We start from the raw sequence: 27447 nt of genomic DNA, 5'->3' as shown, positions 1-27447 counted from the left end.
CTCTCTCTCTCTCTCTCTCTCTCTCTCTCTCTCTCTCTCTCTCTCTCTCTCTCTCTCTCTCTCTCTCTCTCTCTCTCTCTCTCTCTCTCTCTCTCTCTCTCTCTCTCTCTCTCTCTTCAATTCAATTGACTTTATTGACATGGCAAGTTAAATTACTTACATTATCAAAGTATACATATAACAAAAATGGTGGGACCAACAGCAATAATAATAGTAGTAGTGGAAATGGGATTACCATTAACAGCAACAACAATATTAATGAGAATAACAATACATTAAAGCAATAGTAGTCGACCAGTCTCAACATGACTGAGAAGACACATTACATGGTATGAAAGCCAAAACAAAACAGGAAATATTATTGACATTACATTACACTTTTCACTGGCTGTCCCTCAGGTTGTGGCAGGAGGACACATATTTGGATGCCAAAATTGCATATTTTGGCTTTTCACATAATAAATATTAGATTTTTCTTCCTATTTTATAGTTTCAAATTCTTTGTATTGAATGATAATTTTGGGAAAGAAAGATTCTCTTAGGTCTGAGTATTTGTCACAGTGTAATAGGAAATGCAGCTCTGTCTCTACCTCTCCCCGGGGGAAGAGTGAGCACAGCCTGTCATCTCTGGGCAGCCAGGTTTGCCTGTGACGACCGGTCTCTATAGCCAGACTGCTCACTGAGTCTGTACTAATCATTGTTTTCCTCAGTTTTCTATCAGTCACAGTGGTCAGATAGTCTGCCACCATGTACTGTCTGTTTAGAGCCAAATAGCATTGAAGTTTACTTTGATTTTTTGTGGTGTTTTTCCAATAGGTGATATATTTTTCTTTTTGCTTTGTGATGATTTGGTTGGGCCAGATTTTCTGAGTGCTGTCCTGAGGCTCTATGAGGTTGGTTTTGGTGAGTGAACTGAGCCTCAGTACCAGCTGGCTGAGGGGACTCTTCTCTTGTTTCATCTCTTGACATAGTAGAGCTGTGTGATGGAATGTTTTGCGGTCACTTGTTTTTAGATGGTTGTAAAATTTGATGGCTCTTTTTTTCTATTCGAATAAGGAGGGGGTATTGGCCCAATTCTGCTCTACATGCGTTATTTTGAGTTTTTCTTTGCACTTGCAATACAGTCTTGCAAAACTCTGCATGCAGTATTTCGATTGGATGTTTGTCCCATTTGGTAAATTCAGTATTAGAGAGCGGACCCCATACTTCGCTGCCATATAGAGCAATTGGTTCTATAACTGATTGGAACATTTTGAGCCAGATTCTAATTGGAATTTTGATTTTAATATTCCTTTTAATGGCATAGAATGCTCTTCTTTCTTTGTCTCTCAGCTCATTCACAGCCATGTGAAAGCTACCTGTGTTGCTGATATTTAATCCTAGATACGTGTAATTTTTGGTGTGTTCTAATAGAACTGTGTCCAAATAGAATGTATATTTGTCATCCTGATTTCCAGACCTTTTTTGGAATATCATTATATTCGTTTTTTTAGATTAACGGTCAGAGCCCAGGTCTGACAGAACCTGTGCAGATGATCTAGATGCTGCTGTAACCCCTCCTTAGTGGGAGACAGTAGCACCAGGTCATCTGCGTACAGCAGACACTTGATTTCAGTGTTGTGTAGGGTGAGACCAGGTGCTGCCGATTCTTCTAATGTTTTTGCCAATTCATTAATAGTGTTGGACTTATTGGGCAGCCCTGTTTCACTCCACGTCCCTGAGAGAAGAAGTCTGTTTGTTTGTTGCCGATTTTAACCGCACATTTGTTTTTAGTGTACATTGATTTAATAACATAATATGTTTTCCCTCCAATACCACTTTCTATTGTTGATGTTCAGAATGGCGCCGGAGAAGATGGCTGCCGTTTTACAGCCCTCTAACCAATTGTACTATTATGTGTGTTTTTCCGCGTTATTTGTAATTTATTCTGTAAATAATGTTTCTGCCATCGTCTCTTATAACCAAAAAGAGCTTCTGGATATCAGGACAGCGATTACTCACCTCGTATTGGACGAAGATTGTTTCTTCAACAAGTCGGTCGCGAAGGATATCCTACAGACACCCGACAAGGCCCAAATCCCCGTCATTCGCATGAGAAAGAGACAGAGATATCGTGGACGTAGGTCGGGGTGCCTTGTAAGGATCCGACGGCGAGCGAGTAAACTGCCTCTTCCATCAATCCTATTAGCCAATGTTCAATCATTTGAGAATAAATTAGATAACCTAAGATTACGGTTAACCTACCAACGGGACATTAAAAACTGTAATATCTTATGTTTCACCGAGTCGTGGCTGAACGACAACATGGACAACATACAGCTAGCGGGCTATACGCTACATCGGCAGGATAGAACGGCTGACTCCGGTAAGACAAGGGGTGGCGGTCTGTGTATATTTGTAAACAACGGCTGGTGCACAAAACAGATACTAAGTAAGTCTCAAGGTTTTGCTCGCCTGAGGTAGAGTATCTTATGATAAGTTGTAGACCACACTATTTACCAAGAGAGTTTTCATCTATATTTTTCATAGCTGTCTATTTACCACCACAAACCAATGCTGGCATTAAGATTGCACTGAATGAGCTGTATAAGGCCATAAGTGAACAGGAAAATGCTCATCTAGAGGCAGCGCTCCTAGTGGCCGGGGACTTTAATGCAGGGAAACTTAAATCCGTTCTACCTAATTTCTACCAGCATGTTAAATGTGCAACCAGAGGAAAAAAAACTCTAGACCACCTTTACTCCACACACAGAGACAGATACAAAGCTCTCCCTCGCCCTCCATTTGGCAAATCTGACCATAACTCTATCCTCCTGATTCCTGCTTATAAGCAAAAACTAAAGCAGGAAGCACCAGTGGTCAGATGGCGCAGATGCTAAGCTACAGGACTGTTTTGCTAGCACAGACTGGAACATGTTCCGGGATTCTTCAGATAGCATTGAGGAGTACACCACATCAGTCACTGGCTTCATCAATAAGTGCATCGATGACGTCGTCCCCACAGTGACCGTACGTACATACCCCAACCAAAAGCCATGGATTACAGGCAACATCCGCACTGAGCTAAAGTGTAGAGCTGCCGCTTTCAAGGAGCGGGACTCTAACCCGGACGCTTATAAGAAATCCCACTATGCCCTCCGACGAACCATCAAACAGGCAAAGAGTCAATACAGGACTAAGATTTAATCGTACTACACCGGTTCTGACGCTCGTCGGATGTGGCAGGGCTTGAAAACTATTACAGACTACAAAGGGAAGCACAGCCGCGAGCTGCCCAGTGACACAAGACTTCCAGACGAGCTAAACCACTTCTATGCTCGCTTCGAGGCAAGCAACACTGAAGCATGCATGAGAGCACCAGCTGTTCCGGATGACTATGTGATCACGCTCTCTGTAGCCAATGTGAGTAAGACTTTTAAGCAGGTCAACATTCACAAGGCCGCAGGGCCAGACGGATTACCAGGATGTGTACTCCGAGCATGTGCTGACCAACTGGCAAGTGTCTTCACTGACATTTTCAACATGTCCCTGACTGAGTCTGTAATACCAACATGTTGGGATAACCACATTGTAAAGTGGTTATCCCACTGCCTATAAGGTGAATGCACCAATTTGTAAGTCGCTCTGGATAAGAGCGTCTGCTAAATGACGTAAATGTAAATGTAAATGTGAGTAGGAGGAGAGGAGATAGCAAAGAGAGCCAGTGACTATTAGAACAGACCAGATGTAGTAGTATCGTAGTAAAGAGAACCAGATGTAGAAGTATCGTAGTAAAGAGAACCAGATGTAGTAGTATCGTAGTAAGGAGAACCAGATGTAGTAGTAGATGCCCATTTGTCTCCCGAGTGGCGCAGTGGTCTAAGGCACTGCACCGCAGTGCTAGCTGTGCCACTAGAGATCCTGGTTCGTATCCAGGCTCTGCTGTAGCCGGCCGCAACCGGGAGACCAATGGGGCGGCGCACAATTGGCCCAGCGTCATCCAGGGTAGGGGAGGGAATGGCAGGTAGGGAGGTAGCTCAGTTGATAGAGCATGGCATTTGCAACGCCAGGGTTGTGGGTTCGTTTCCCACGGGGGGCCAGTATGAAAATAATAATGTATGCACTAACTGTAAGTCGCTCTGGATAAGAGCGTCAGCTAAATGACGTAAATGTAAATGTAAATGTTTCAAGCAGACCACCATAGTCCCCGTGCCCAAGGACACTAAGATAACCTGCCTAAATGACTACCGACCCGTAGCACTGACGTCTGTAGCCATGAAGTAATTTGAAAGGCTGGTCATGGCTCACATCAACACCATTATCCCAGAAATCCTAGACCCACTCCAATTTGCATACCGCCCCAACAGATCCACAGATGATGCAATCTCTATTGCACTCCACACTGCCCTTTCCCACCTGGACAAGAGGAACACCTACGTGAGAATGCTATTAATTGACTACAGCTCAGCATTCAACACCATAGTGCCCTCAAAGCTCATCACTAAGGTAAGGATCCTGGGACTAAACACCTCCCTCTGCAACTGGATCCTGGACTTCCTGACGGGCCGCCCCCAGGTGGTAAGGGTAGGTAACAACACATCTGCCACACTGATCTTCAACACGGGGGCCCCTCAGGGGTGCGTGCTCAGTCCCCTCCTGTACTGTCTGTTCACCCATGACTGCATGGCCAGGCACGACTCCAACACCATCATTAAGTTTGCCGACGACACAACAGTGGTAGGCCTGATCACCGACAACGATGAGACAGCCTATAGGGAGGAGGTCAGAGACCTGGCCGTGTGGTGCCAGGATAACAACCTCTCCCTCAACGTGACCAAGACAAAGGAGATGATTGTGGACTACAGGATAAAAAAGAGGACTGAGCACGCCCCCATTCTCATCGACGGGGCTGTAGTGGAACAGGTTGAGAGCTTCTAGTTCCTTGGTGTCCACATCACCAACACACCAAGACAGTTGTGAAGAGGGCACGACAAAGCCTATTCCCCCTCAGGAGACTGAAAAGATTTGGCATGGGTCCTCAGATCCTCAAAAAATTATACAGCTGCACCATCGAGAGCATCCTGACTGGTTGCATCACCGCCTGGTATGGCAACTGCTCGGCCTACGACCGCAAGGCACTACAGAGGGTAGTGTGTACCGCCCAGTACATCACTGGGGCCAAGCTTCCTGCCATCCAGGACCTCTATACCAGGCGGTGTCAGAGGAAGGCCCTCAAAATTGTCAAAGACTCCAGCCACCCTAGTCATAGACTGTTCTCTCTGCTACCGCACGGCAAGCGGTACCGGAGTGCCAATTCTAGGTCCAAAATACTTCTCAACAGCTTCTACCCCCAAGCCATAAGACTCCTGAACAGCTAATCATGGCTAACCAGACTATTTGCACTGCCCCCCCACCCCCACCCCATCTTTTTACGCTGCTGCTACTCTGTTAATTATTTTTGCATAGTCACTTTAACTTTAACATATCACCTCAACTACCTCAAATAGCCAGTGCCCCCGCACATTGACTCTGCACCGGTACCCCCCTGTATATATAGCCTCCCTACTGTTATTTTATTTTACTTCTGCTCTTTTTTTCTCAACACTTTTTTGTTGTTGTTGTTTTATTTTACTTTTTTATTAAAAAAATAAATGCATTGTTGGTTAAGGGCTGTAAGTAAGCATTTCACTGTAATGTCTACACCTGTTGTATTCGGCGCATGTGGCCAATAAAATTTGATTTGATTTGATTGGTTTGTAAAAAAGACCTTCGTGCCAAATTGAATCAAATGCTTTCTTGAAGTCTACAAAACTTGACTTGTTTGTCAATTAGAGTGTGGAGGGTGTAAATGTGGTCTATTGTACGATAATTTTAAAAAATCCAATCTGGTTTCTGCTTAGGACGTTGTATTCATCAAGGAAATGATGAAGTCTGCTGTTTATGATACTGCAGAGAATTTTCCCCAAGTTGCTGTTAACGCAAATTCCTCTGTAATTATTTGGGTCAAATTTGTCTCCATTTTTATAGATTGGTGTGATCAATCCTTGGTTCCGAATATCTGGGAAAAGATCTGCAGTTAGGATAAAGTTGATGAGTTTGAGTATAGCCAATTTGAATTTGTGGTCTGTATATTTGATCATTTCATTTAAAATACCATCAGCACCACGGGCCTTTTTGGGTTGGAGAGTGCAAAGTTTTTCCAATAATTATTGTTCTGTAATTGGGGTATCCACAGGATTCTGATAGTCTTTGACTGCTGATTCAAAACATTTTTTTATATCTTGTTGTTCTGGGCTCTTTGTTATATTGCTGTAGAGGTTTGCAAAGTGATTTCTCCACATATCCCCATTTTGGATAGCCAATTCCTCATTATGAGGTTTGTTTAATTTATTCAAATTCTCCCAGAAGTGGTTTGATTCTAAGGATTCCTCAATTACATCCAGCTGATTTCTAATGTGCTGTTCCTTTTTTCTTCTTAGGGTGTGTTTGTATTGCTTCAGTGTTTCCCCATATTGAAGGCGTATATTTTTGCTGTCTGGGTCTCTGTGTTTTTGATTAGATATATTTCTCAATGACTTTCTTAGATTTTTGCAATCATTATAAACCATTTCTCATTATCTATTCTTTTTGGTTTGCTCTTATGTTTCTTTAGATTAGCCAAGGAGGCTAATTTGTCAAATATAAAGTTCATGTTCCAAACGGCCAAATTTACACCTTCATTGCTGTAGGAGAATGTTAAGGCTAAAAAGTTGTCCAGGAGAGATTGTATTTTTTGGCTACTAATTGCTTTTTGGTAGATTTCTGTACTGTTTGCACTCCATCTATAGGTCTATTTAGTACCATGTAATTTATTGGGCCATGATGCTTCATGGTTGGGTTCTGCTCTTCTCAGATACACTGTGATTTTACTGTGGTCTGAGAGAGGTGTTAGTGGGCTGACTGTGAAGGCTCTGAGAGACTCTGGGTTGAGGTCGGTGATGAATTAGTCAACAGGACTGCTGCCAAGGGATGAGCTGTAGGTGTACCTACCAAAAGAGTCCCCTCTTAGCCTACCATTGACTATGTACAGACCCAGTGTTCGACAGAGCTCAGGAGCTGTACTCCATTTTTGTTTTCACTGGGGGGGTATGTGGGGAGGGAAAGGTTGTTGCTTCCCGGTAGGTGTTTGTCCCCATGACTGTTAACAGTGTCTAGTTCTTCTGCTGTTATAACATTCAGGTCTCCACAGACCAACACATTGCTTTGGGCCTGAAAGTGACTAATCTCCCCCTCTAGAATGGAGAAACTCCCTTCATTGAAGTAGGGTGACTCTGAAGGGGGAATGTACAGTTGAAGTCGGAAGTTTACATACACCTTAGCCAAATACATTTAAACTCAGTTTTTCACAATTCCTGACATTTAATCCTAGTAAAAATTCCCTGTCTTAGGTCAGTTAGGATCACCACTTTATTTTAAGAATGTGAAATGTCAGAATAATAGTAGAGAGAATGATTTATTTCAGCTTTTATTTATTTCATCACATTCCCAGTGGGTCAGAAGTTTACATACACTAAATTAGTATTTGGTAGCATTGCCTTTAAATTATTTAACTTGGGTCAAACGTTTCGAGTAGCCTTCCACAAGCTTCCCACAATAAGTTGGGTAAATTTTGGCCCATTCCTCCTGACAGAACTGATGTAACTGAGTCAGGTTTGTAGGCCTCCTTGCTCGCACACGCTTTTTCAGTTCTGCCCACAAATCTTCTATAGGATTGAGGTCAGGGATTTGTGATGGCCACTCCAATACCTTGACTTTGTTGTCCTTAAGCCATTTTGCCACAACTTTGGAAGCATGCTTGGGGTCATTGTCCATTTGGAAGACCCATTTGCGACCAAGCTTTAACTTCTTGACTGATGTCTTGAGATGTTGCTTCAATATATCCACATAATTTTCCTTCCTCATGATGCCATCTATTTTGTGAAGTGCACCAGTCCCTCCTGCAGCAAAGCACCCCAACAGCATGATACTGCCACCCGCGTGCTTCACGGTTGGGATGGTGTTCTTCGGCTTGCAAGCTACCCCCTTTTTCCTCCAAACATAACGATGGTCATTATGGCCAAACAGTTCTATTTTTGTTTCATCAGACCAGAGGACATTTCTCCAAAAAGTACGATCTTTGTCCCCATGTGCAGTTGCAAACCATAGTCTGGCTTTTTTATGCCGGTTTTGGAGCAGTGGCTTCTTCCTTGCTGAGCGGCCTTTCAGGTTATGTCGATATAGGACTCTTTTTACTGTGGATATAGATACTTTTGTACCTGTTTCCTCCAGCAACTTCACAAGGTCCTTTGCTGTTCTGGGATTGATTTGCACTTTTCGCACCAAAGTACGTTCATCTCTAGGAGACAGAACGCGTCTCCTTCCTGAGTGGTATGACGGCTGCGTGGTCCCATGGTGTTTATACTTGCGGACTATTGTTTGTACAGATGAACGTGGTACCTTCAGGCGTTTGGAAATTGCTCCCAAGGATGAACCAGACTTGTGGAGGTCTACAATTTTTTCTGAGGTCTTGGCTGATTTCTTTTGATTTTCCCATGATGTCAAGCAAAGAGGCACTGAGTTTGAAGGTAGGCCTTGAAATAGATCCACAGGTACACCTCCACTTGACTCAAATGATGTCAATTAGCCTATCAGAAGCTTCTAAAGCCATGACTTCATTTTCTGGAATTTTCCAAGCTGTTGAAAGGCACAGTCAACTTAGTCTATGTAAACTTCTGATCCACTGGAATTGTGATACAGTGAATTCTTGTCACGCCCTGACCTATAGAACTCTTGTTTGTTGAGTTAGGGTTTGGAAATCTATGTTATATATTCTATGTTTAGGTTCTAGTTATTCTATTTCTATGTCTGGCCGGGTATGATTCCCAATCAGAGGCAGCTGTCGCTCATTGTCTCTGATTGGGGATCATACTTAGGTAGCCCATTGCCTACTGTGTATTGTGGGATCTTGTTCCGTTTAGGCTTGTATGTGTATAGCCTGAGGACTTCACGTTACGTTGTTTCTTGTTTTGTTGTATGTTTATTGAGTTAATAAACATATACGCTTTTCACGCTGCACCTTGGTCCGACCCGTCTCTTAACGATCGTGACAGAAGATCCCACCAAACGAGGACCAAGCAGCGTGGCCAGGAGCAGACATCCTAGACATGGGAGGAGATCCTGGATGGTAATGGATCTTGGACATGGGAGGAGATCCAGGCTGGGATGGATCGCCGTCCGTGGGAACGGACAGAGGAAGCCCGGGTAGGAGAGGAGCAACGGCGACACCGCCGGCGCCGGCCGAGCAGCCCCAATAAAAATGTTTTGGGGGGGCTAAAGGGGCAGTCCGCTCCACCCGGTGGGGTTCCAGTTGGAGTCCCTACGACCATGGGAACAGGAATGGGAACAGTTTTACACTGAGGAGTCGGAGGATGACGACGACGATGAGTTTCTGTTCCTTAACTCATGGGGGCTTCCGGAGGAGTCCTCACTGGAGGAGGATTGGGCGCGGAGAGTAAAGGACTGGTACAGTCGTAGACCTCCAGCGCCGGTTTCCAGTCCGGTATATCTCATGCCTGCTTCTCGCACCAAGCCAGTGGTGCGTGCTCCCGGTCCGGTAAGGTCCGTGCCTGCACCTCGCACCAAACCAGTGGTGCGTGTCGCCAGCCCGGTACGCCACGTACCTGCTCCCCGCACCAGGCCAGTGGTGCGTGTTCCCAGTCCGGTACGGCCCGTACCTGCTCCTCGCACCAAACCAGTGGTGCGTGCTCCCAGTCCGTTAAGGTCCGTGCCTGCACCTCGCACCAAGATAGTGGTGCGTGTTCCCAGTCTGGTACAGCCCGTGCCTGCTCCCCGCACCAAATCAGTGGTATGTGTCTCCAGTCCGGCACGGCCCGTGCCTTCTCCCCGCACCAAACCAGTGGTGCATGTCTCCAGTCCGGCACGGCCCATACCGGCTCCTCGCACCAAACCAGTGGTGCGTGCATCCAGTCCGGTACGGCCCGTACCTGCTCCTCGCACCAAACCAGTGGTGCGTGCATCCAGTCCGGTACGGCCCGTACCTGCTCCTCGCACCAAACCAGTGGTGCGTGTCGCCAGCCCGGTACGCCCCGTACCTGCTCCCCGCACCAGGCCAGTGGTGCGTGTTCCCAGTCCGGTACGGCCCGTACCTGCTCCTCGCACCAAACCAGTGGTGCGTGTCACCAGCCCGGTACGCCCCATACCTGCTCCCCGCACCAGGCCTGTGGTGCGTGTTCCCAGTCCGGCACGGCCCGTTCCTGCTCCTCGCACCAAACCAGTGGTGCGTGTCACCAGCCCGGTACGCCACGTACCTGCTCCCCGCACCAGGCCAGTGGTGCGTGTTCCCAGTCCGGTACGGCCCGTACCTGCTCCTCGCACCAAACCAGTGGTGCGTGCTCCCAGTCCGGTAAGGTCCGTGCCTGCACCTCGCACCAAGATAGTGGTGCGTGTTCCCAGTCTGGTACAGCCCGTGCCTGCTCCCCGCACCAAATCAGTGGTATGTGTCTCCAGTCCGGCACGGCCCGTGCCTTCCCCCCGCACCAAACCAGTGGTGCATGTCTCCAGTCCGGTACGGCCCGTACCTGCTCCTCGCACCAAACCAGTGGTGCGTGCATCCAGTCCGGTACGGCCCGTACCTGCTCCTCGCACCAAACCAGTGGTGCGTGTCGCCAGCCCGGTACGCCCCATACCTGCTCCCCGCACCAGGCCAGTGGTGCGTGTTCCCAGTCCGGTACGGCCCGTACCTGCTCCTCGCACCAAACCAGTGGTGCGTGTCACCAGCCCGGTACGCCCCATACCTGCTCCCCGCACCAGGCCTGTGGTGCGTGTTCCCAGTCCGGCACGGCCCGTTCCTGCTCCTCGCACCAAACCAGTGGTGCGTGTCACCAGCCCGGTACGCCCCATACCTGCTCCCCGCACCAGGCCTGTGGTGCGTGTTCCCAGTCCGGCACGGCCTGTTCCTGCTCCTCGCACCAGACCTGTGGTGCGTGTCTCCAGTCCGGCCCGGCGCGTTCCTGCTCCTCGCACCAGACCAGTGATGCGTGTCTCCGGCCCGGCCCGTTCCACCTGTGCCTGGTCCAGCTCCAGTCAGCGGCTCCACTCCGGAGCCAGAGCAGTCCGCTCCACCGGGGTCCAGTCCAGCTCCGGTCAGCTGCTCCACTCCGGAGTCAGAACAGTCTGCTCCACCGGTGCCTAGTCCAGCTCCGGTCAGCGGCTCCACTCCGCAGCCAGAGCAGTCCGCTCCACCGGTGCCCAGTCCAGCTCCGGTCAGCGGCTCTAATCCGGAGTCAGAGCAGTCCGCTCCACCGGTGTCCAGTCCAGCTCCGGTCAACGGCTCCACTCCGGTGCCAGAGCAATCCGCTCCGGTCAGCGGATCCATTCCGGAGCCAGAGTAGTCCGCTCCACCAGTGCCCATTCCAGCTCCGGTCAACGGCTCCACTCCGGTGCCAGAGCAATCCGCTCCGGTCAGCGGATCCATTCCGGAGCCAGAGTAGTCCGCTCCACCAGTGCCCATTCCAGCTCCGGTCAGCGGCTCCACTCCGGAGTCAGAGAATTCCGCTCCACCAGGGTCCAGTCCAGCTCCGGTCAGCTGCTCCACTCCGGAGTCAGAACAGTCTGCTCCACCCGTGCCTAGTCCAGCTCCGGTCAGCGGCTCCACTCCGGAGCCAGAGCAGTCCGCTCCACCGGTGTCCAGTCCAGCTCCGGTCAACAGCTCCACTCCGGAGCCAGAGTAATCCGCTCCGGTCAGCGGCTCCATTCCGGAGCCTGTGTAGTCCGCTCCACCGGGATCCAGTTCAGCTCCGGTCAGCGGCTCTACTCCGGGTCCAGACGTCAGCCCCTCTCCAGGTTCGGGGTCTCCCACACCAGGGTCCAGACAGGGATCGGTGCATCGTGGGAGGACTGAGAGGGGAAGCTGTCACGCCCAAAGCCGGAGCCGCCACCGAAGCGTGAAGCCCACCCGGACCCTCCCCTGTCATGTCAGGTTTGTGCGGCCGGAGTCCGCACCTTTGGGGGGTACTGTCACTCCCTGACCTATAGAACTCTTGTTTGTTGAGTTAGGGTGTGGAAATCTATGTTATATATTCTATGTTTAGGTTCTAGTTATTCTATGTCTGGCCGGGTATGATTCCCAATCAGAGGCAGCTGTCGCTGGGTGGAGAGGTTGGGATGCGGTTTAAAGCGACGTCCTTGAGAGTCTTAGCAAGGATGGGGACTGTCTCCCTGTACAGGTGAACATGGTCATAGAGACAGTCCAGATCGAGGGTGGGCCAGGTGTACATTGGGTCGCAGGGCACAGTCCCGAGAGAGGCTGGCGTTTATTCTTTGGATTGTGGCAGGGTGCAAGTCCTTCCTCTGTAGAAGGGTTGACACCACAATCCTTGAGTTGGGGAAGATTGCGGAGGCCTTCTCAATCACTCCCCGTAGTTAAGTCGCCACCCTCTCCTACTGAGTACTCAAGTCGTTACTTCCGGTGTGTATGATTATGTGGCTTGGCGACCCGAGCTGGGCCTTATCAAGCAGCGCCATGGCACTCTGCGTTGTTGGGCACCACACCTTTCTCGTTTTGTGTCTAGGGAAAAGTTTCTTCTCCTGAACAAACTTCCCATTTGAGTCCATCAACAGGACAATCTCAGCCAGTGTTTCTTCTGGACTGGAGGGGTTAGAGTTGGGGCTGGTGGGTGTTGGAGCTGGGGTGTGGCTGATCTGTGCCGGTGCCGCTGTCAGTGGGAGGCTGTTCTGTGGGCTGAAGGGGAGGCATGCAGCCGGCAGGGCTGGGGAGGCCTGGCTGGTTGAGGTGGGCTCCTCCTCTCTCTCTCTCTCTCTCTCTCTCTCTCTCTCTCTCTCTCTGTCTCTCTCTGTGTGTGTGTGACTCGCTGAGGTGGACTAGTTCTCTCTAAGGGAGGGAAGATTCTAATTTTAGAATAATCACTGTCTTTTAGACGATTTTACGTTGTAATGGTTGGCCAGGACCAGCTTACTCTAATTTTTGCAGTGCTGAAGCTTCTCACTCCAGCTGCTGGAGTGGACAGGACAGGCAGATACAAGTTAAACGCACACAAATATGCAGACAAATACTCAGCCCAGTGTAGAGTTGGGACCTTTGTCTTGAGTAGTTGTGTCAGTGTGTATTCGATGTACTTCTGCATTTTAGATAAATGTCATCCCCTTTCCCACTGATTATATTTGTTAGAAATGTATAATATTTTTCAAGATAAAGTGCTGTCAACATTAAACGTTGTGTGTCTCCTGTGTTAAAGTGGAGAATCCATGTCTAGATAAAAATGGCGGCTGCCAGCAAGACTGTCTTGTTAATGGTAGCAAGACCCACTGTGACTGTAGAAATGGGTACAAGCTGGCAGAGGACAGGAAGAGCTGTGAGGGTAAGATGTCCGCCTGTTGACTACTGCACTACTGTTCATACAGGGTCAATCATGTCTCTGTATTTACGTTCTAGAATAGATCCGTATATACTCTTTGTTTATCTGTCCCAGATATTGATGAGTGTGAGTCTGAACAGTCGGGTTGTGCTCATGGCTGCCACAACACCCTGGGCTCCTTCGCCTGTGTGTGTTACACTGCCTACGAGCTGGGAGCAGATGGACGCCGGTGCTACCGTGAGTTTGGCTCCTATAATCATCATCATCTCTTTGCCTATTTGAAATAATCTGAAATGTACAAAATGTTTCCATCAGAAGTAATCGGAGTGTCATCTCGTGTTTCTGTGACAGGGATTGAGATGGAGATCGTCAGCAGCTGTGAGAGAAACAACGGAGGCTGCTCCCATCACTGCCAGCACTCAACTGGCGGCCCTGTCTGCAGCTGTAACCAGGGTTATCGACTGGAGGATGACCTCAAGACCTGTGTTGGTCAGTCTAGAGACTAACCTTTACCATTCAGAGACTAACCTTTACCATTCAGAGATTAACCTTTACCATTCAGCTCAGATCAGTCTAGAGACTAACCTTTACCATTCAGTCTAGAGACTAACCTTTACCATTCAGTCTAGAGACTAACCTTTACCATTCAGTCTAGACTAACCTTTACTATTCAGTCTAGAGACTAACCTTTACTATTCAGTCTAGAGACTAACCTTTACCATTCAGTCTAGAGACTAACCTTTACTATTCAGTCTAGAGACTAACCTTTACCATTCAGTCTAGAGACTAACCTTTACTATTCAGTCTAGAGACTAACCTTTACCATTCAGTCTAGACTAACCTTTAACATTCAGTCTAGAGACCATTCAGCTCAGATCGGTGTTGGTCAGTCTAGAGACTAATCTTTACCCTTTAACTCAGGTCAGTTTAACATGTGCCTGGTTTGTAACATGTCACAACATCATGATCATCCCAGTAATGCTTTTCATTGTGTGTGTTTTGTTTGGCAGACCTGGACGAGTGTGGAGAGGCAAGCTCATGCTGCGAGCAGGACTGTACCAACTACCCTGGGGGCTATGAGTGCTACTGCACAGCGGGCTACCACCTCAACTCAGATGGATGTAGCTGTGATGGTATGTTCTACCCTTTATAACCTTAGAATAGTGATCTAGTGGGGCACTCATTATACAATATAACTGTTGAACCTGGAATGCTTCCAGTTGTACTTATAATATGTGCATGATGCTGTAACATTTTAATCATGTTTGTTGAAAAGGCAGTGTATTCTTTGGTTTTCTGTATTCAACTCTAAATGTGCCATTTATATCAATTAACATGGCTGAGGAGCAGTGTTTTTGTAAAGTGACTGGACTCTGGACTGTGTGTGTGTTGTGTAGATGTGGATGAGTGTCTGGCGGCTAACGGTGGCTGTGATCACACATGCCAGAACACCGCCGGCTCCTTCCAGTGTTTCTGCCGCCAGGGCTTCCGTCTGGACGAGGACCGAAGCTCCTGTGAATGTGAGTTACACCAATCAAATTAAATGTTGTTGCCTAGGGCCACAGCACCATCATCACGCCCCACGTGGACATCCTGGTAACCTGTTACTCTCTCTCTCTCTCTCTCTCGCTCTGTGTCTCTGTCTGTCTCTCTCTCTCTCTCTCTCTCTCTCTCTCTCTCGCTCTGTGTCTCTGTCTGTCTCTCTCTGTCTCTTTGTCTCTCTCTTACTCTTTCTCTCTGCAGTGCTGGGGAATACAGTTGAGGCCCTGTCTAGTGGGGGACAGGATGCTGTGGGGTCTCTGCCTCAGCTCCAGCTCGCCCTGCTGCAGGACTACAACCAGCCCCTGGAGCGCTATGACGACTATGAGGATGATGATGCTGGAGAGCTGCTGGCTGAGAGCACGCTAGCAGAGAAATTTGGTGAGCCACTGAACATGAACACACACACTTTGGGCCTGTATCTGATTAGCTCTGTGTCTGAGCAACAGACTTACTAGTTACTAGGCAATTAAATACCCCACAGCAGGTGGCAAATTGGTTAGCCTCATATTCTGAGGCTGTTTTTTTACATATCTCTATAGTAATGGGGAAGCTTATAGACTGTGGCAGGGGGTAATGGCAGAGAGCCATAGGATCTGTTTTGTGTTGTTCCTTGATTTATTCATGTGAAAACATTCATCAGTATTGTAGTATTTATTTTTCTCACCAGGGGTTACTAGGAAGAATTGAGTTGAAGATTGGCAAATCCCTAACCACAAACAGATATTTTCTAGAACGTGATAGTCAGTAATCTCTTCTGTCCTGTGTGCAGTGTGTCTGAACAACACCTTTGGCCATGACTGCAGCCTGACCTGTGAGGACTGCTCTAACGGAGGGCTGTGTGGCCAAGGGAGAGATGGATGTCACTGTCCCGATGGATGGACAGGCCTCATCTGCAACCAGAGTCAGTATATACACACACTGTACACAGACACTGCACTCTCAACACAGTAAATCAGTAATCTGATCAATCTTATGTCTGTGTGTTTCTCTGTGAAACAACACGTCTCTGTATAATGGATAAATATATAACGTTTTATTCTGTTCTATCCTAACAGCTTGTCCCGAGGGATCATTCGGCAGTAACTGCTCGTTCCCCTGTAAGTGTAAGAACGGAGCCACCTGTGACCCTGTCAATGGGAACTGTCGCTGCCCACCTGGGGTCAGTGGAGACATGTGCCAGGATGGTGAGTAACTACTGGTTAACTGATACTGTACATACAAAAAACACTATCAGTTATTCACACACTATTGAAACGTTCAGTTGCCTGATAACAATATCTTGTTGTCTGTAGGCTGTCCTAAGGGCTTCTATGGGAAACAGTGCAATAAGAAGTGTAACTGTGCCAATAATGGGCGCTGCCACCGCACCTACGGAGCCTGTCTGTGTGACCCTGGACTCTACGGGAGGTTCTGCCATCTAGGTGAGTCACTCACACTGCTGACCCCTCACCTCTCATCTCTACTTACACTGAGTGTACAAAACATTAAGAACACCTTCCTAATATTGAGTTGCACGCCTCCTTTTGCCCTCTGAACAGCATCAATTAATCGGGGCGTGGACTCTACAAGGTGTCGAAAGCGTTCCACAGGGACGCTGGCCCATGTTGACTCCAATGCTTCCCACAGTTGTGTCAAGTTGGCTGGATGTCCTTTGGGTGTTGGACCATTTTTGATACACACTGGAAATTATTGAGCGTAAAAAACCCAGCAGCGTTGCACTTCTTGACACAAACCGGTGCGCCTGGCACCTACTATCATACCCCATTCAAAGGCACTTAAATCTTTTATCTTGCCCATTCACCCTCTGAATGGCACCCATACACAATCCATGTCTTACAGTTTTTCTCAATTGCTAAAACACTAAACCCTATTGTCTGAACCAAATGCTCAGTTGCCTGAACCCACTGATTGAATCAATCACTCTTTTGGCAAAACCATAAGCACTTTTCACCTGTTTAGACATAACTTGCCAACACATTTTCATTGTGATGCACCCGTGCTGCATAATGGTGAGCACAGGTGACAAAAGTCAAACACAATTAGAGCACAGGTGTCACCACTTGAACACAACAACTCAAAATTGATCACACTTGTGGCTAATGATGTGAGGGAACATATACAGTAAGCCAGTTCAGAGAGCACTGGTTTGTGAGGCCCTACAATGGATAGAAATCTGAGAGGAAGAGTTCGTGTGAGAGGAGGTCGAGGTGGTCAGCGAAGACAAAGAACAGTAATATCTGATGAAATCAGAGCTACTGTGATTGACCATGTTCTTGTCCATGGTATGAGCATGAGGGAGGCTGGACAAAGGGTACAACCAAACATCAGTAGATTCACTGTGTCCACCATAATCCGAAGATTTAGAGAAGAGAACAGGTAATTACCTTTTTTGACATTATAGTACAGTATGTAAATGTTGACAGCAATTACTGTATGACATTCTATATACTGTACCACAGTATACTGTAAGTAAATATATGTTTCAGTACATCACTGTACCAATGTACTGTAGTATTGTAATGGAGGGTTGGTCTAACTGTTTGTAGGCCTAGTATTCCATGTATATTTTTTGTAACTCCATGTTCTCTTTTTGTAGAATTGAAAGACTGCCACATGGGGGTGGGAGGACAGGTATGTTCTCCCCACACCAAGAGACCCTAATTGTTGATATGGTCCGTGAGAACAATGCCATTAAACTGAGCGAAATTCAGCAGAAGATCATTGAGGACCATTTAAATTTTGAGGGTATCAACAGTGTCAGCCTCTCTACTGTTGATCGTGTCCTCAAGCGCAACAGACTGCGCATGAAACAGCTATACAGAGTGCCCTTTGATCGCAACTCAGACAGAGTCAAAGAGCAAAGATTCCAGTATGTACAGGTTGGCATATATCCAGACACATTCAATGTTGATTACTCTAAGTAGTGATTTACTGTAGTGGCCTAAATCACTTTTTCCGTATCACTTACAAAACTATATCTATTTCTACAGAGGGTTTTTCAACTGGATGCAATGGAAAGACCCCATCAATACATCTACATGGATGAAGCTGGGTTTAATCTCACCAAAAAGAGAAGGAGAGGCCGTAATGTGATTGGCCATCGGGCCATTGTTGGTGTTCCTGGGCAGCGTGGTGGCAATGTCACATTATGTGCTGCCATCAGCAATCATGGGGTTGTCCACCATCATGCCAACCTGGGGCCCTACAACACTCACCAGCTCCTCATTTTCCTCAATCACATGCGAGATGCTTTGTTAGGGCAGCAGGATGAGCATCCCATCTATGTTGTTGTTTGGGACAATGTGAGTTTTCACAGAGTCCTCCAGGTTAGAGAGTGGTACAATATGAACCAAGGTTTTATCAATCTTTGCCTTCCACCGTACTCCCCCTTTCCTAAACCCCCATTGAGGAATTATTCTCCTCATGGCGGTGGAAGGTATATGAACGTCAACCTTACACCAGGGTAAATCTCCTGCAAGCCATGGGACTTGCCTGTGGTGACATAGGTGTGGAGGCATGCCAAGCCTGGATACGGCATGCCAGGGTTTTTTTCCCCCGTTGCCTGGCCAGACAAAATGTGGCCTGTGATGTGGATGAAGTCCTGTGGCCTGACCCAGTACGGAGACATGATGCTGTGGCTGAGTAATGCACTTATTTGTATATTTTTGTACTTTATTTTTACATGGGCTTACTGTACACAAGTGGCAAACGCATAAGATTTCTGTTTGTTTTTACAAGTGCTACATGTAAATGCACAAGATTTCTGTTTTGTCTTTTTGTACAAGTGCTAAATGCACAATTTTGTTTTGTTTTGCAACATGCATTTAGCCTACAGTGAACAATAAACATTTATTTCTCCAGCTTCATGTCCTGAGCATTGTGTTTTCTATTTTTCTACGTAGTGTTTAGTGACTGTTCAGTAGTGTTTTTTATTTTGATTGACTCGGGGCACGATTTGACAACATAGTTCAGTTTTGAGCACAGATTGAACTGTTTTGAGGTGAAAGTTTGGTTTTGCAAGAAGAGTCTGAGGTTTTGTGAATGTAGCTTGAAAATTGGGTTTTGTGTTCACAGTTAAGAGAAAAGGAGAGCAGCTTTCAAGAAATGTGTCTTAGCAATCGAGAAAAACTGTAATTGTCTCAAGGCTTAAAAATCCTTCTTTAACCTGTTCTTCCCACTGATTGAAGTGGATTGAACAAGTAACATCAATAAGAGATCATCGCTTTCACCTGGATTAACCTGGTCAGTCTATGTCATAGAAATATAACATTCAGTTCTTATTCAATATTCTTCATGTTATCTCCCTCCTTCCCTATCCAGCATGTCCCAAGTGGGCCTTTGGACCAGGCTGTTCAGAGGAGTGTCAGTGTGTCCAACAGAACACTCTGGAGTGTCACCGTCGCCACGGCACCTGCGTCTGCAAGCCTGGTTGGCTAGGCAACGCATGCAGAGAAGGTCAGTGCCAGGCAGAAAGTTCTTGTCATCTTCCGACATCACACACTGTACTGTAGCTGTAGATGCAGCCCTTTTGTAGGGATATATGTGTTTAACTTTCCTCTCCTCTGCCCCCTCCTCAGAGTGTGACCCAGGCACGTTTGGCCCAGGCTGTGAGAACAAGTGTGAGTGCCCGCCAAGAGTGTCTTGTGATCATGTGACTGGGCAGTGCCAACGTTTGTGCCCGGCTGGTCGCCGTGGAGACAACTGTGATCAAGGTAGGTTGTCCTGTTGGTCATATGGGAGGGGCATAATGCTCTGACATCATGGAGTCAGTATGTAGGAATACCGTATGCAGCCTCTCTTAGTAAGGCTACCATTGTCTCTCCGTCCTGTCCTTTAGACTGTCCAGAGGGGAGGTTTGGGCCAAGCTGCACTCAGGCCTGTGACTGCTCAGGGGCCCCATGTGACAGAGTGAGTGGCCAGTGCCAGTGTCCTGCAGGAACATCAGGAAAACGCTGTGAGAATGGTAAGAGAACAATCAGATCATTAAGTTTAGATTATTTGATAATGTCACCCGACAACTATCTCAAAACAGTGTGATATATTGATGATGATGCTAACTCTTTATTTGTGCTATAGTGTGTGTGGAGGGCTTCTGGGGCGTGGGCTGCCGTGAGGCCTGTCCAGCCTGTGAGAATGGAGGAGTGTGTGACAAACACAACGGGACGTGTTCCTGTCCTCCTGGGTACATGGACAGGCTCTGTCAGAACTGTGAGTATGAGTGAGTCAATGGAAAAACTGTGATCAAAGGTTCTTGTGGTAGTTGGGGTTTAATTTTAGAAAGAGATGTTAAAAGATAGAGCTTTGTTGTGGGTCATTAAAACATCAACCACACCACATTCCCCTCTGTCTGAGGCACAGACAGGTCATAAATACTGTTTTCATCAGGCGTGTTTTCACAGCAAAGGAAAATGTTATTCCTGTGTAACCAGTGGTTTTCTTGTTAAATGCCTTCTGATGCTTGCATGTCATTTCAGCCAGTGTCATGGGAACTTACCGTACGGTATTTCAATATGTGTGTTCACAGTATGTAGAGTGTGTGTGACTCTTTGGCTCACAGTGCTTTATCATACAGTATGTTTGTGTGTGCTGTAGCATGTCCGACAGGATGGTTTGGTGTTGGATGCCAGCTGCGCTGCATGTGTGAAAACAGCGGGCGCTGCCACCCTGCCACGGGCCGTTGTACCTGTGCCCCTGGCTGGGCTGGACACAACTGCAGGAAAGGTAAAGTGGGTGTGGCATTGAACAGTCTCGTATGAATACAAATAAATAAATAAATATAGTTTACTCTCACTGAATCTAAACTGTTCCATTAAAATGTCTCCTGTTTTTTTGTTTCCATGGCAGCCTGTGATGCCGGGCAATGGGGGGTGGACTGTGCTGAGAAATGTGACTGTAAGGATAGTGACGGGAGCTGTGACGCGGTGACGGGCCAGTGTAACTGTGAGGCCGGCTACACAGGGACACAATGCCATGACAGTATGTGTGTGAGAGAGTCCTCAACCAAAATATCTGATATCAGGTGTTTGTGGGTTGTTTCCTTATTCTGCTACTGTTCTGTTTCAGTACTATCTCAGAGCACGCACCTATCTCTCCATCCTGTACTTGTGTTAATCTGTGTCTCAGAGTGTCCAGTGGGCTCTTTTGGGCTAGGCTGTAGGCATCACTGTCAGTGTGACAACAAGGGGACATGTGACCATGTGAGCGGAGCCTGCACCTGTCTGGTGGGCTGGACTGGAACCTTCTGTGAGAAACGTAAGAGAACCTCCCAAAACCTCTCTAAACCTTATCCAGAACCCAAACTATAAATCGTATCCATAGACTGAACTGTATCTGTAATTCAGTACAATTAACCTATAGGAATCATTGAGTTATTAACATTGTGGATGGATATGCTTTATTGTTTGCTGAGAAGTAAAGTGTGTGTGTTTTAGCCTGTCCCCAGGGCTTCTATGGGTTGGACTGCCAGGAGAAGTGTGTGTGTCTGAACGGAGGTCACTGCAACCATGTCACTGGGGTGTGTGTGTGTCCTGCTGGTTGGATTGGTCCTACCTGCAACCTGAGTTAGTATTGGACATCCCATACTTCAGACAGCATGTACAATATAAAACATTTCATATCAGATATGTAATACCAATGTGTGTTTAGCATTGAAGTGATTGATGATTGATTCTTTAGAAGTAAAGAATGTCTTATATTTTCCTTGCAGCATGCCAGGCTGGTTTCTATGGGGAGGGCTGTAACCAAACCTGCGGTTGCCATAACAATGGTAGCTGCCACCCGGCGAGTGGGCAGTGTGTGTGTACACCCGGCTGGACAGGGCCAAGCTGCTTACAGGGTGAGTGTGGACTGGGAGAATAGGAGCAGATCACTACTCCTATCTTGCTATGCACAATACATTGTGTCCTGTAAAGAAACAATGTGTGGGGCTATAAAGTAGTGACCAGGGGTCTACCATTTTTCCCCCTAGAATGCCCAGTAGGCTTCTATGGAGCAGACTGCCGCCAGCGTTGCCTGTGCCAGAATGGAGCCACGTGTGACCAAATCAGTGGGCAGTGTATGTGTGCCAACGGGTGGATGGGCACAGCCTGTGAGCTAGGTGAGTGGTACTGAAACAGCCATAGAGTCACCATGACCCTAAGTGACCATACTCATGCCTTACTACCATATAATATCATGTTCTGTAGCTGTTGACCTAAAGCATTTATCCAATCAGGATAATTGTTCCCCATTCAGTACCAGTCAGCTACTAGAAATGCAGGCTATGGAAAACCATTAAGGCTCTGGCTGGAGTAGTCTGGACAGACATGCCTAAGAATAATATTACCTGAAATGGTAGAAACCATTTAGAACATTGGCCCTGTGGTTTGTTTTACTGTATTCAGGTAACAAATTAGTCTCCGTCCTAATTTGCCCTGGCTTAGCTAATTTGTTTTTGCCTGGTGCTGTTCCCTGGCAGTGTGTGTGAGAGAGCCGCAAGCTCCTCGGACTGCAGACAGTCTGCTAGACCCCACAGTCTTCTGTCTGCCCTGTAAACATCTCACTCTAGACCTAACGCAGAGGCTCCACTTCACCACCCTACTCTACATCACACACTATCCTCCCACAATTGGTTGTCCATGCCACACTCAGCCCCAGCCCCCTTATTCCACTCCAGGCACAGGAAACCTCTAATGCTGCTGCTGGTGCTGTGTTACCTAGCAACTCCACTCTGTGGTTAGTTACCACCTCCTAGTGCCAACTTTCTGCTAGGTCAAACCACAAGGTTTGGAGAAGGTATTGCTGTCCTCAGCAGAAACACTATAGGTTTCCATGTTAGCCTGTGGTTGGTTTCACTGCTCTGATGTGATGTCCTTGTGTTCTCTCCTGCCATGTCTCTGTGGGTTGGTGTGTGGACGCTACAGAGTGTGGAGCGGGGCGGTTTGGGGCCGACTGCCAGCAGCAGTGTCAGTGTGAGAACGGGGGACAGTGTGACAGACAGATGGGCAAGTGCAACTGTCGTCCTGGCTGGGTCGGAAAGCGCTGTGAAAAAGGTGAGAGAGAGACAGAGAAGCGGACATTTACTGTCTTTGTGATCATCAATGTTGGGTGCAGTGAACACAGCACCCTCTTGTGAGTGAATGTTCTTATCACATCCAGTCTCTGAGTTCCTCCTCTCTCCTTTCCTCCCCCTCAGCCTGTGGGTCGGGCCTGTTTGGAGCTGGCTGTGAGGAGAGCTGTCAGTGTGAGCATGAAGCCCCCTGTCACCACGTCACCGGGCACTGCCTCTGTCCACCAGGTTGGAGGGGAACCCTTTGTGACAAAGGTAGCATAGTTTTAATGATAACAACTTTTTATACTGTCATAGCCTGTTGCACACTGGTTATCCCTGATATATGATTTTTAGCCATACGTGTTTAGGATTTTTACCTTTTCACCTCCAGCCTGTCTACCTGGCACCCATGGCAAGGGCTGTGTGCAACACTGCACCTGTCCCCAGGGTACTTCCTGTCACCATGTCTCTGGGGAGTGTGGCTGTCCCGCTGGATTCACTGGCAATGGCTGTGAACAGTGTGAGTACTGTACTACCCTCTCAGCTCTTCTCCTCTCTGTCAATCTGCACTTTCAGCTGTAATGTCTCCTTTTTCATGTTGCTTACCTCTCTGTCTGTCTGTTTACCCCACCAGCCTGTCTGTCAGGGACATATGGGCTCAACTGTAACCAGGTGTGCCAGTGTTCTGAGACCAACCAGCTCTGCCACCCAGTGACTGGGTTGTGTTACTGCGCCCCAGGCTTCCAGGGTCCTAAATGTAACCAGGGTATGTATTGTACACTATCACCCTCTGCTGCTACCAACTCAAAAGGCCTTGTGGTTAGAGTGTCCACCCTGAGATTGGAAGGTTGGGAGTTCGATCCCCGGCCGAGTCACAGGCTGAGGGGGAGGAAAGGAGAGAGGAGGAACTCAGAGACTGGATGTGATAAGACTGTAAAAATGGGACCTGATGCATTTCTGCTTGGCACTAGGCATTAAGGAGCTAGATTGCGGGTAAGGCCCTGCGATAGACTAGCGTCCTGTCCAGAGGGTGTACTTGTACATCAAGTTGCCTCATGCTACAGAAACAGGAGATAGGCTCCTGCTCCTATGAGTTGTTCTGGCTCACACACACCAAGGCTTGTGCACTTACTTACTTTACCCTCTGTTGGTAATGACACCTTCATAACATTCCATAGGGGATGTCATTGCTCTAGGGATTATTATTATTATTATTTTATCTTATAGCGTGTTAAAAGATTTCTGGTCAAATGCTTTGTTTTGGTTCCTAGGGTGTGTGGAAGGTCGGTATGGTCCCAACTGCGAGCGAGAGTGCCGGTGTCAAAACGGTGGGAAGTGCAGCTCCACCACTGGCACCTGTGAATGTACAGCAGGGTTCATCGGAGCACACTGCAACATCAGTGAGTTCACACTCATCTTTTTATATCACTTAATATACAGTGAGGGAAAAAAGTATTTGATCCCCTGCTGATTTTGTATGTTTGCCCACTGACAAAGAAATGATCAGTCTATAATTTTAATGGTAGGTTTATTTTAATAGTGAGAGACAGAATAACAACAAAAAAATCCAGAAAAACGCATGTCAAAAATGTTATAAATTGATTTGCATTTTAATGAGGGAAATAAGTACACTGCTCAAAAAAATAAAGGGAACACTAAAATAACACATCCTAGATCTGAATGAATGAAATAATCTTATTAAATACTTTTTTCTTTACATAGTTGAATGTGCTGACAACAAAATCACACAAAAATTATCAATGGAAATCAAATGTATCAACCCATGGAGGTCTGGATTTGGAGTCACCCTCAAAATTAAAGTGGAAAACCACACTACAGGCTGATCCAACTTTGATGTAATGTCCTTAAAACAAGTCAAATGAGGCTCAGTAGTGTGTGTGGCCTCCACGTGCCTGTATGACCTCCCTACAATGCCTGGGCATGCTCCTGATGAGGTGGCGGATGTTCTCCTGAGGGATCTCCTCCCAGACCTGGACTAAAGCATCCGCCAACTCCTGGACAGTCGGTGGTGCAACGTGGCGTTGGTGGATGGAGCGAGACATGATGTCCCAGATGTGCTCAATTGGATTCAGGTCTGGGGACGGGCGGGCCAGTCCATAGCATCAATGCCTTCCTCTTGCAGGAACTGCTGACACACTCCAGCCACATGCGGTCTAGCATTGTCTTGCATTAGGAGGAACCCAGGGCCAACCGCACCAGCATATGGTCTCACAAGGGGTCTGAGGATCTCATCTCGGTACCTAATGGCAGTCAGGCTACCTCTGGCGAGCACATGGAGGGCTGTGCGGCCCCCCAAAGAAATGCCACCCCACACCATGACTGACCCACCGCCAAACCGGTCATGCTGGAGGATGTTGCAGGCAGCAGAACGTTCTCCACGGCGTCTCCAGACTCTGTCACGTCTGTCACATGTGCTCAGTGTGAACCTGCTTTCATCTGTGAAGAGCACAGGGCGCCAGTGGCGAATTTGCCAATCTTGGTGTTCTCTGGCAAATGCCAAACGTCCTGCACGGTGTTGGGCTGTAAGCACAACCCCCACCTGTGGACTACCCTCATGGAGTCTGTTTCTGACCGTTTGAGCAGACACATGCACATTTGTGGCCTGCTGGAGGTCATTTTGCAGGGCTCTGGCAGTGCTCCTCCTGCTCCTCCTTGCACAAAGGCGGAGGTAGCAGTCCTGCTGCTGGGTTGTTGCCCTCCTACGGCCTCCTCCACGTCTCCTGATGTACTGGCCTGTCTCCTGGTAGCGCCTCCATGCTCTGGACACTACGCTGACAGACACAGCAAACCTTCTTGCCACAGCTCGCATTGATGTGCCATCCTGGATGAGCTGCACTACCTGAGCCACTTGTGTGGGTTGTAGACTCCGTCTCATGCTACCACTAGAGTGAAAGAACCGCCAGCATTCAAAAGTGACCAAAACATCAGCCAGGAAGCATAGGAACTGAGAAGTGGTCTGTGGTCACCACCTGCAAAACCAGTCCTTTATTGGGGGTGTCTTGCTAATTGCCTATGATTTCCACCTGTTGTCTATTCCATTTGCACAACAGCATGTGAAATGTATTGTCAATCAGTGTTGCTTCCTAAGTGGACAGTTTGATTTCACAGAAGTGTGATTAACTTGGAGTTACATTGTGTTGTTTAAGTGTTCCCTTTCTCTTTTTTTAGCAGTGTATTTGACCCCCTCTCAATCAGAAAGATTTCTGGCTCCCATGTGTCTTTTATACAGGTAACGAGCTGAGATTAAGAGCACACTCTTAAAGGGAGTGCTCCTAATCTCAGCTTGTTACCTGTATAAAAGACACCTGTCCACAGAAGCAATCAATCAATCAGATTCCAAACTCTCCACCATGGCCAAGACCAAAGAGCTCTCCAAGGATGTCAGGGACAAGATTGTAGACCTACACAAGGCTGGAATGGGCTACAAGACCATTGCCAAGCAGCTTGGTGAGTAGGTGACAACAGTTGGTGCGATTATTCGCAAATGGAAGAAACACAAAATAACTGTCAATCTCCCTCGGCCTGGGGCTCCATGCAAGATCTCACCTCGTGGAGTTGCAATGATCATGAGAACGGTGAGGAATCAGCCCAGAACTACACGGGAGGATCTTGTCAATGATCTCAAGGCAGCTGGGACCATAGTCACCAGGAAAACAATTGGTAACACACTATGCCGTGAAGGACTGAAATCCTGCAGCGCCCGCAAGGTCCCCCTGCTCAAGAAAGCACATATACAGGGCCGTCTGAAGTTTGCCAATGAACATCTGAATGATTCAGAGAACTGTGTGAAAGTGTTGTGGTCAGATGAGACCAAAATCGAGCTCTTTGGCATCAACTAAACTCGCCGTGTTTGGAGGAGGAGGAATGCTGCCTATGACCCCAAGAACACCATCCCCACCGTCAAACATGGAGGTGGAAACATTATGCTTTGGGGGTGTTTTTCTGCTAAGGGGACAGGACAACTTCACCGCATCAAAGGGACGATGGACGGGGCCATGTGCCGTCAAATCCTGGGTGAGAACCTCCTTCCCTCAGCCAGGGCACTGAAAATGGGTCGTGGATGGGTATTCCAGCATGACAATGACCCAAAACACACGGCCAAGGCAACAAAGGAGTGGCTCAAGAAGAAGCACATTAAGGTCCTGGAGTGGCCTTGCCAGTCTCCAGACCTTAATCCCATAGAAAATCTGTGGAGGGAGCTAAAGGTTCGAGTTGCCAAACGTCAGCCTCGAAACCTTAATGACTTGGAGAAGATCTGCAAAGAGGAGTGGGAAAAAATCCCTCCTGAGATGTGTGCAAACCTGGTGGCCAACTACAAGAAACTTCTGACCTCTGTGATTGCCAACAAGGGTTTTGCCACCAAGTACTAAATCATGTTTTGCAGAGAGGTCAAATACTTATTTCCCTCATTAAAATGCAAATCAATTTATAACATTTTTGACATGCGTTTTTCTGGATTTTTTT

General features: G+C 47.5%; 1 protein-coding gene across 1 annotated transcript in view; it reads left to right on the top strand.

The window, feature by feature from the left end:
• Positions 1 to 27447, top strand: part of LOC121574630 (multiple epidermal growth factor-like domains protein 6) — a 57999-nt gene that overhangs the window by 27151 nt on the left and 3401 nt on the right. Inside the window, exons 5-28 of the mRNA XM_045223222.1 lie at positions 13272 to 13394; positions 13506 to 13628; positions 13743 to 13880; positions 14402 to 14524; positions 14789 to 14911; positions 15135 to 15311; positions 15703 to 15834; positions 15989 to 16117; positions 16226 to 16354; positions 19254 to 19388; positions 19511 to 19645; positions 19771 to 19896; positions 20010 to 20141; positions 20526 to 20654; positions 20778 to 20909; positions 21057 to 21185; positions 21365 to 21493; positions 21640 to 21768; positions 21901 to 22029; positions 22835 to 22963; positions 23107 to 23235; positions 23354 to 23482; positions 23597 to 23728; positions 24234 to 24362. Of these exons, the coding sequence (XP_045079157.1) occupies positions 13272 to 13394; positions 13506 to 13628; positions 13743 to 13880; positions 14402 to 14524; positions 14789 to 14911; positions 15135 to 15311; positions 15703 to 15834; positions 15989 to 16117; positions 16226 to 16354; positions 19254 to 19388; positions 19511 to 19645; positions 19771 to 19896; positions 20010 to 20141; positions 20526 to 20654; positions 20778 to 20909; positions 21057 to 21185; positions 21365 to 21493; positions 21640 to 21768; positions 21901 to 22029; positions 22835 to 22963; positions 23107 to 23235; positions 23354 to 23482; positions 23597 to 23728; positions 24234 to 24362 (3150 nt within the window). The remainder of the gene's footprint in view (positions 1 to 13271; positions 13395 to 13505; positions 13629 to 13742; positions 13881 to 14401; positions 14525 to 14788; positions 14912 to 15134; positions 15312 to 15702; positions 15835 to 15988; positions 16118 to 16225; positions 16355 to 19253; positions 19389 to 19510; positions 19646 to 19770; positions 19897 to 20009; positions 20142 to 20525; positions 20655 to 20777; positions 20910 to 21056; positions 21186 to 21364; positions 21494 to 21639; positions 21769 to 21900; positions 22030 to 22834; positions 22964 to 23106; positions 23236 to 23353; positions 23483 to 23596; positions 23729 to 24233; positions 24363 to 27447) is intronic.

Source organism: Coregonus clupeaformis, chromosome 10 (genome assembly GCF_020615455.1).
Source record: "Coregonus clupeaformis isolate EN_2021a chromosome 10, ASM2061545v1, whole genome shotgun sequence".
Taxonomy (NCBI): Eukaryota; Metazoa; Chordata; class Actinopteri; order Salmoniformes; family Salmonidae; genus Coregonus; species Coregonus clupeaformis.
Note: the sequence above shows the minus strand (reverse complement) of the source record. Positions and strands in the feature narration are given on the sequence as shown.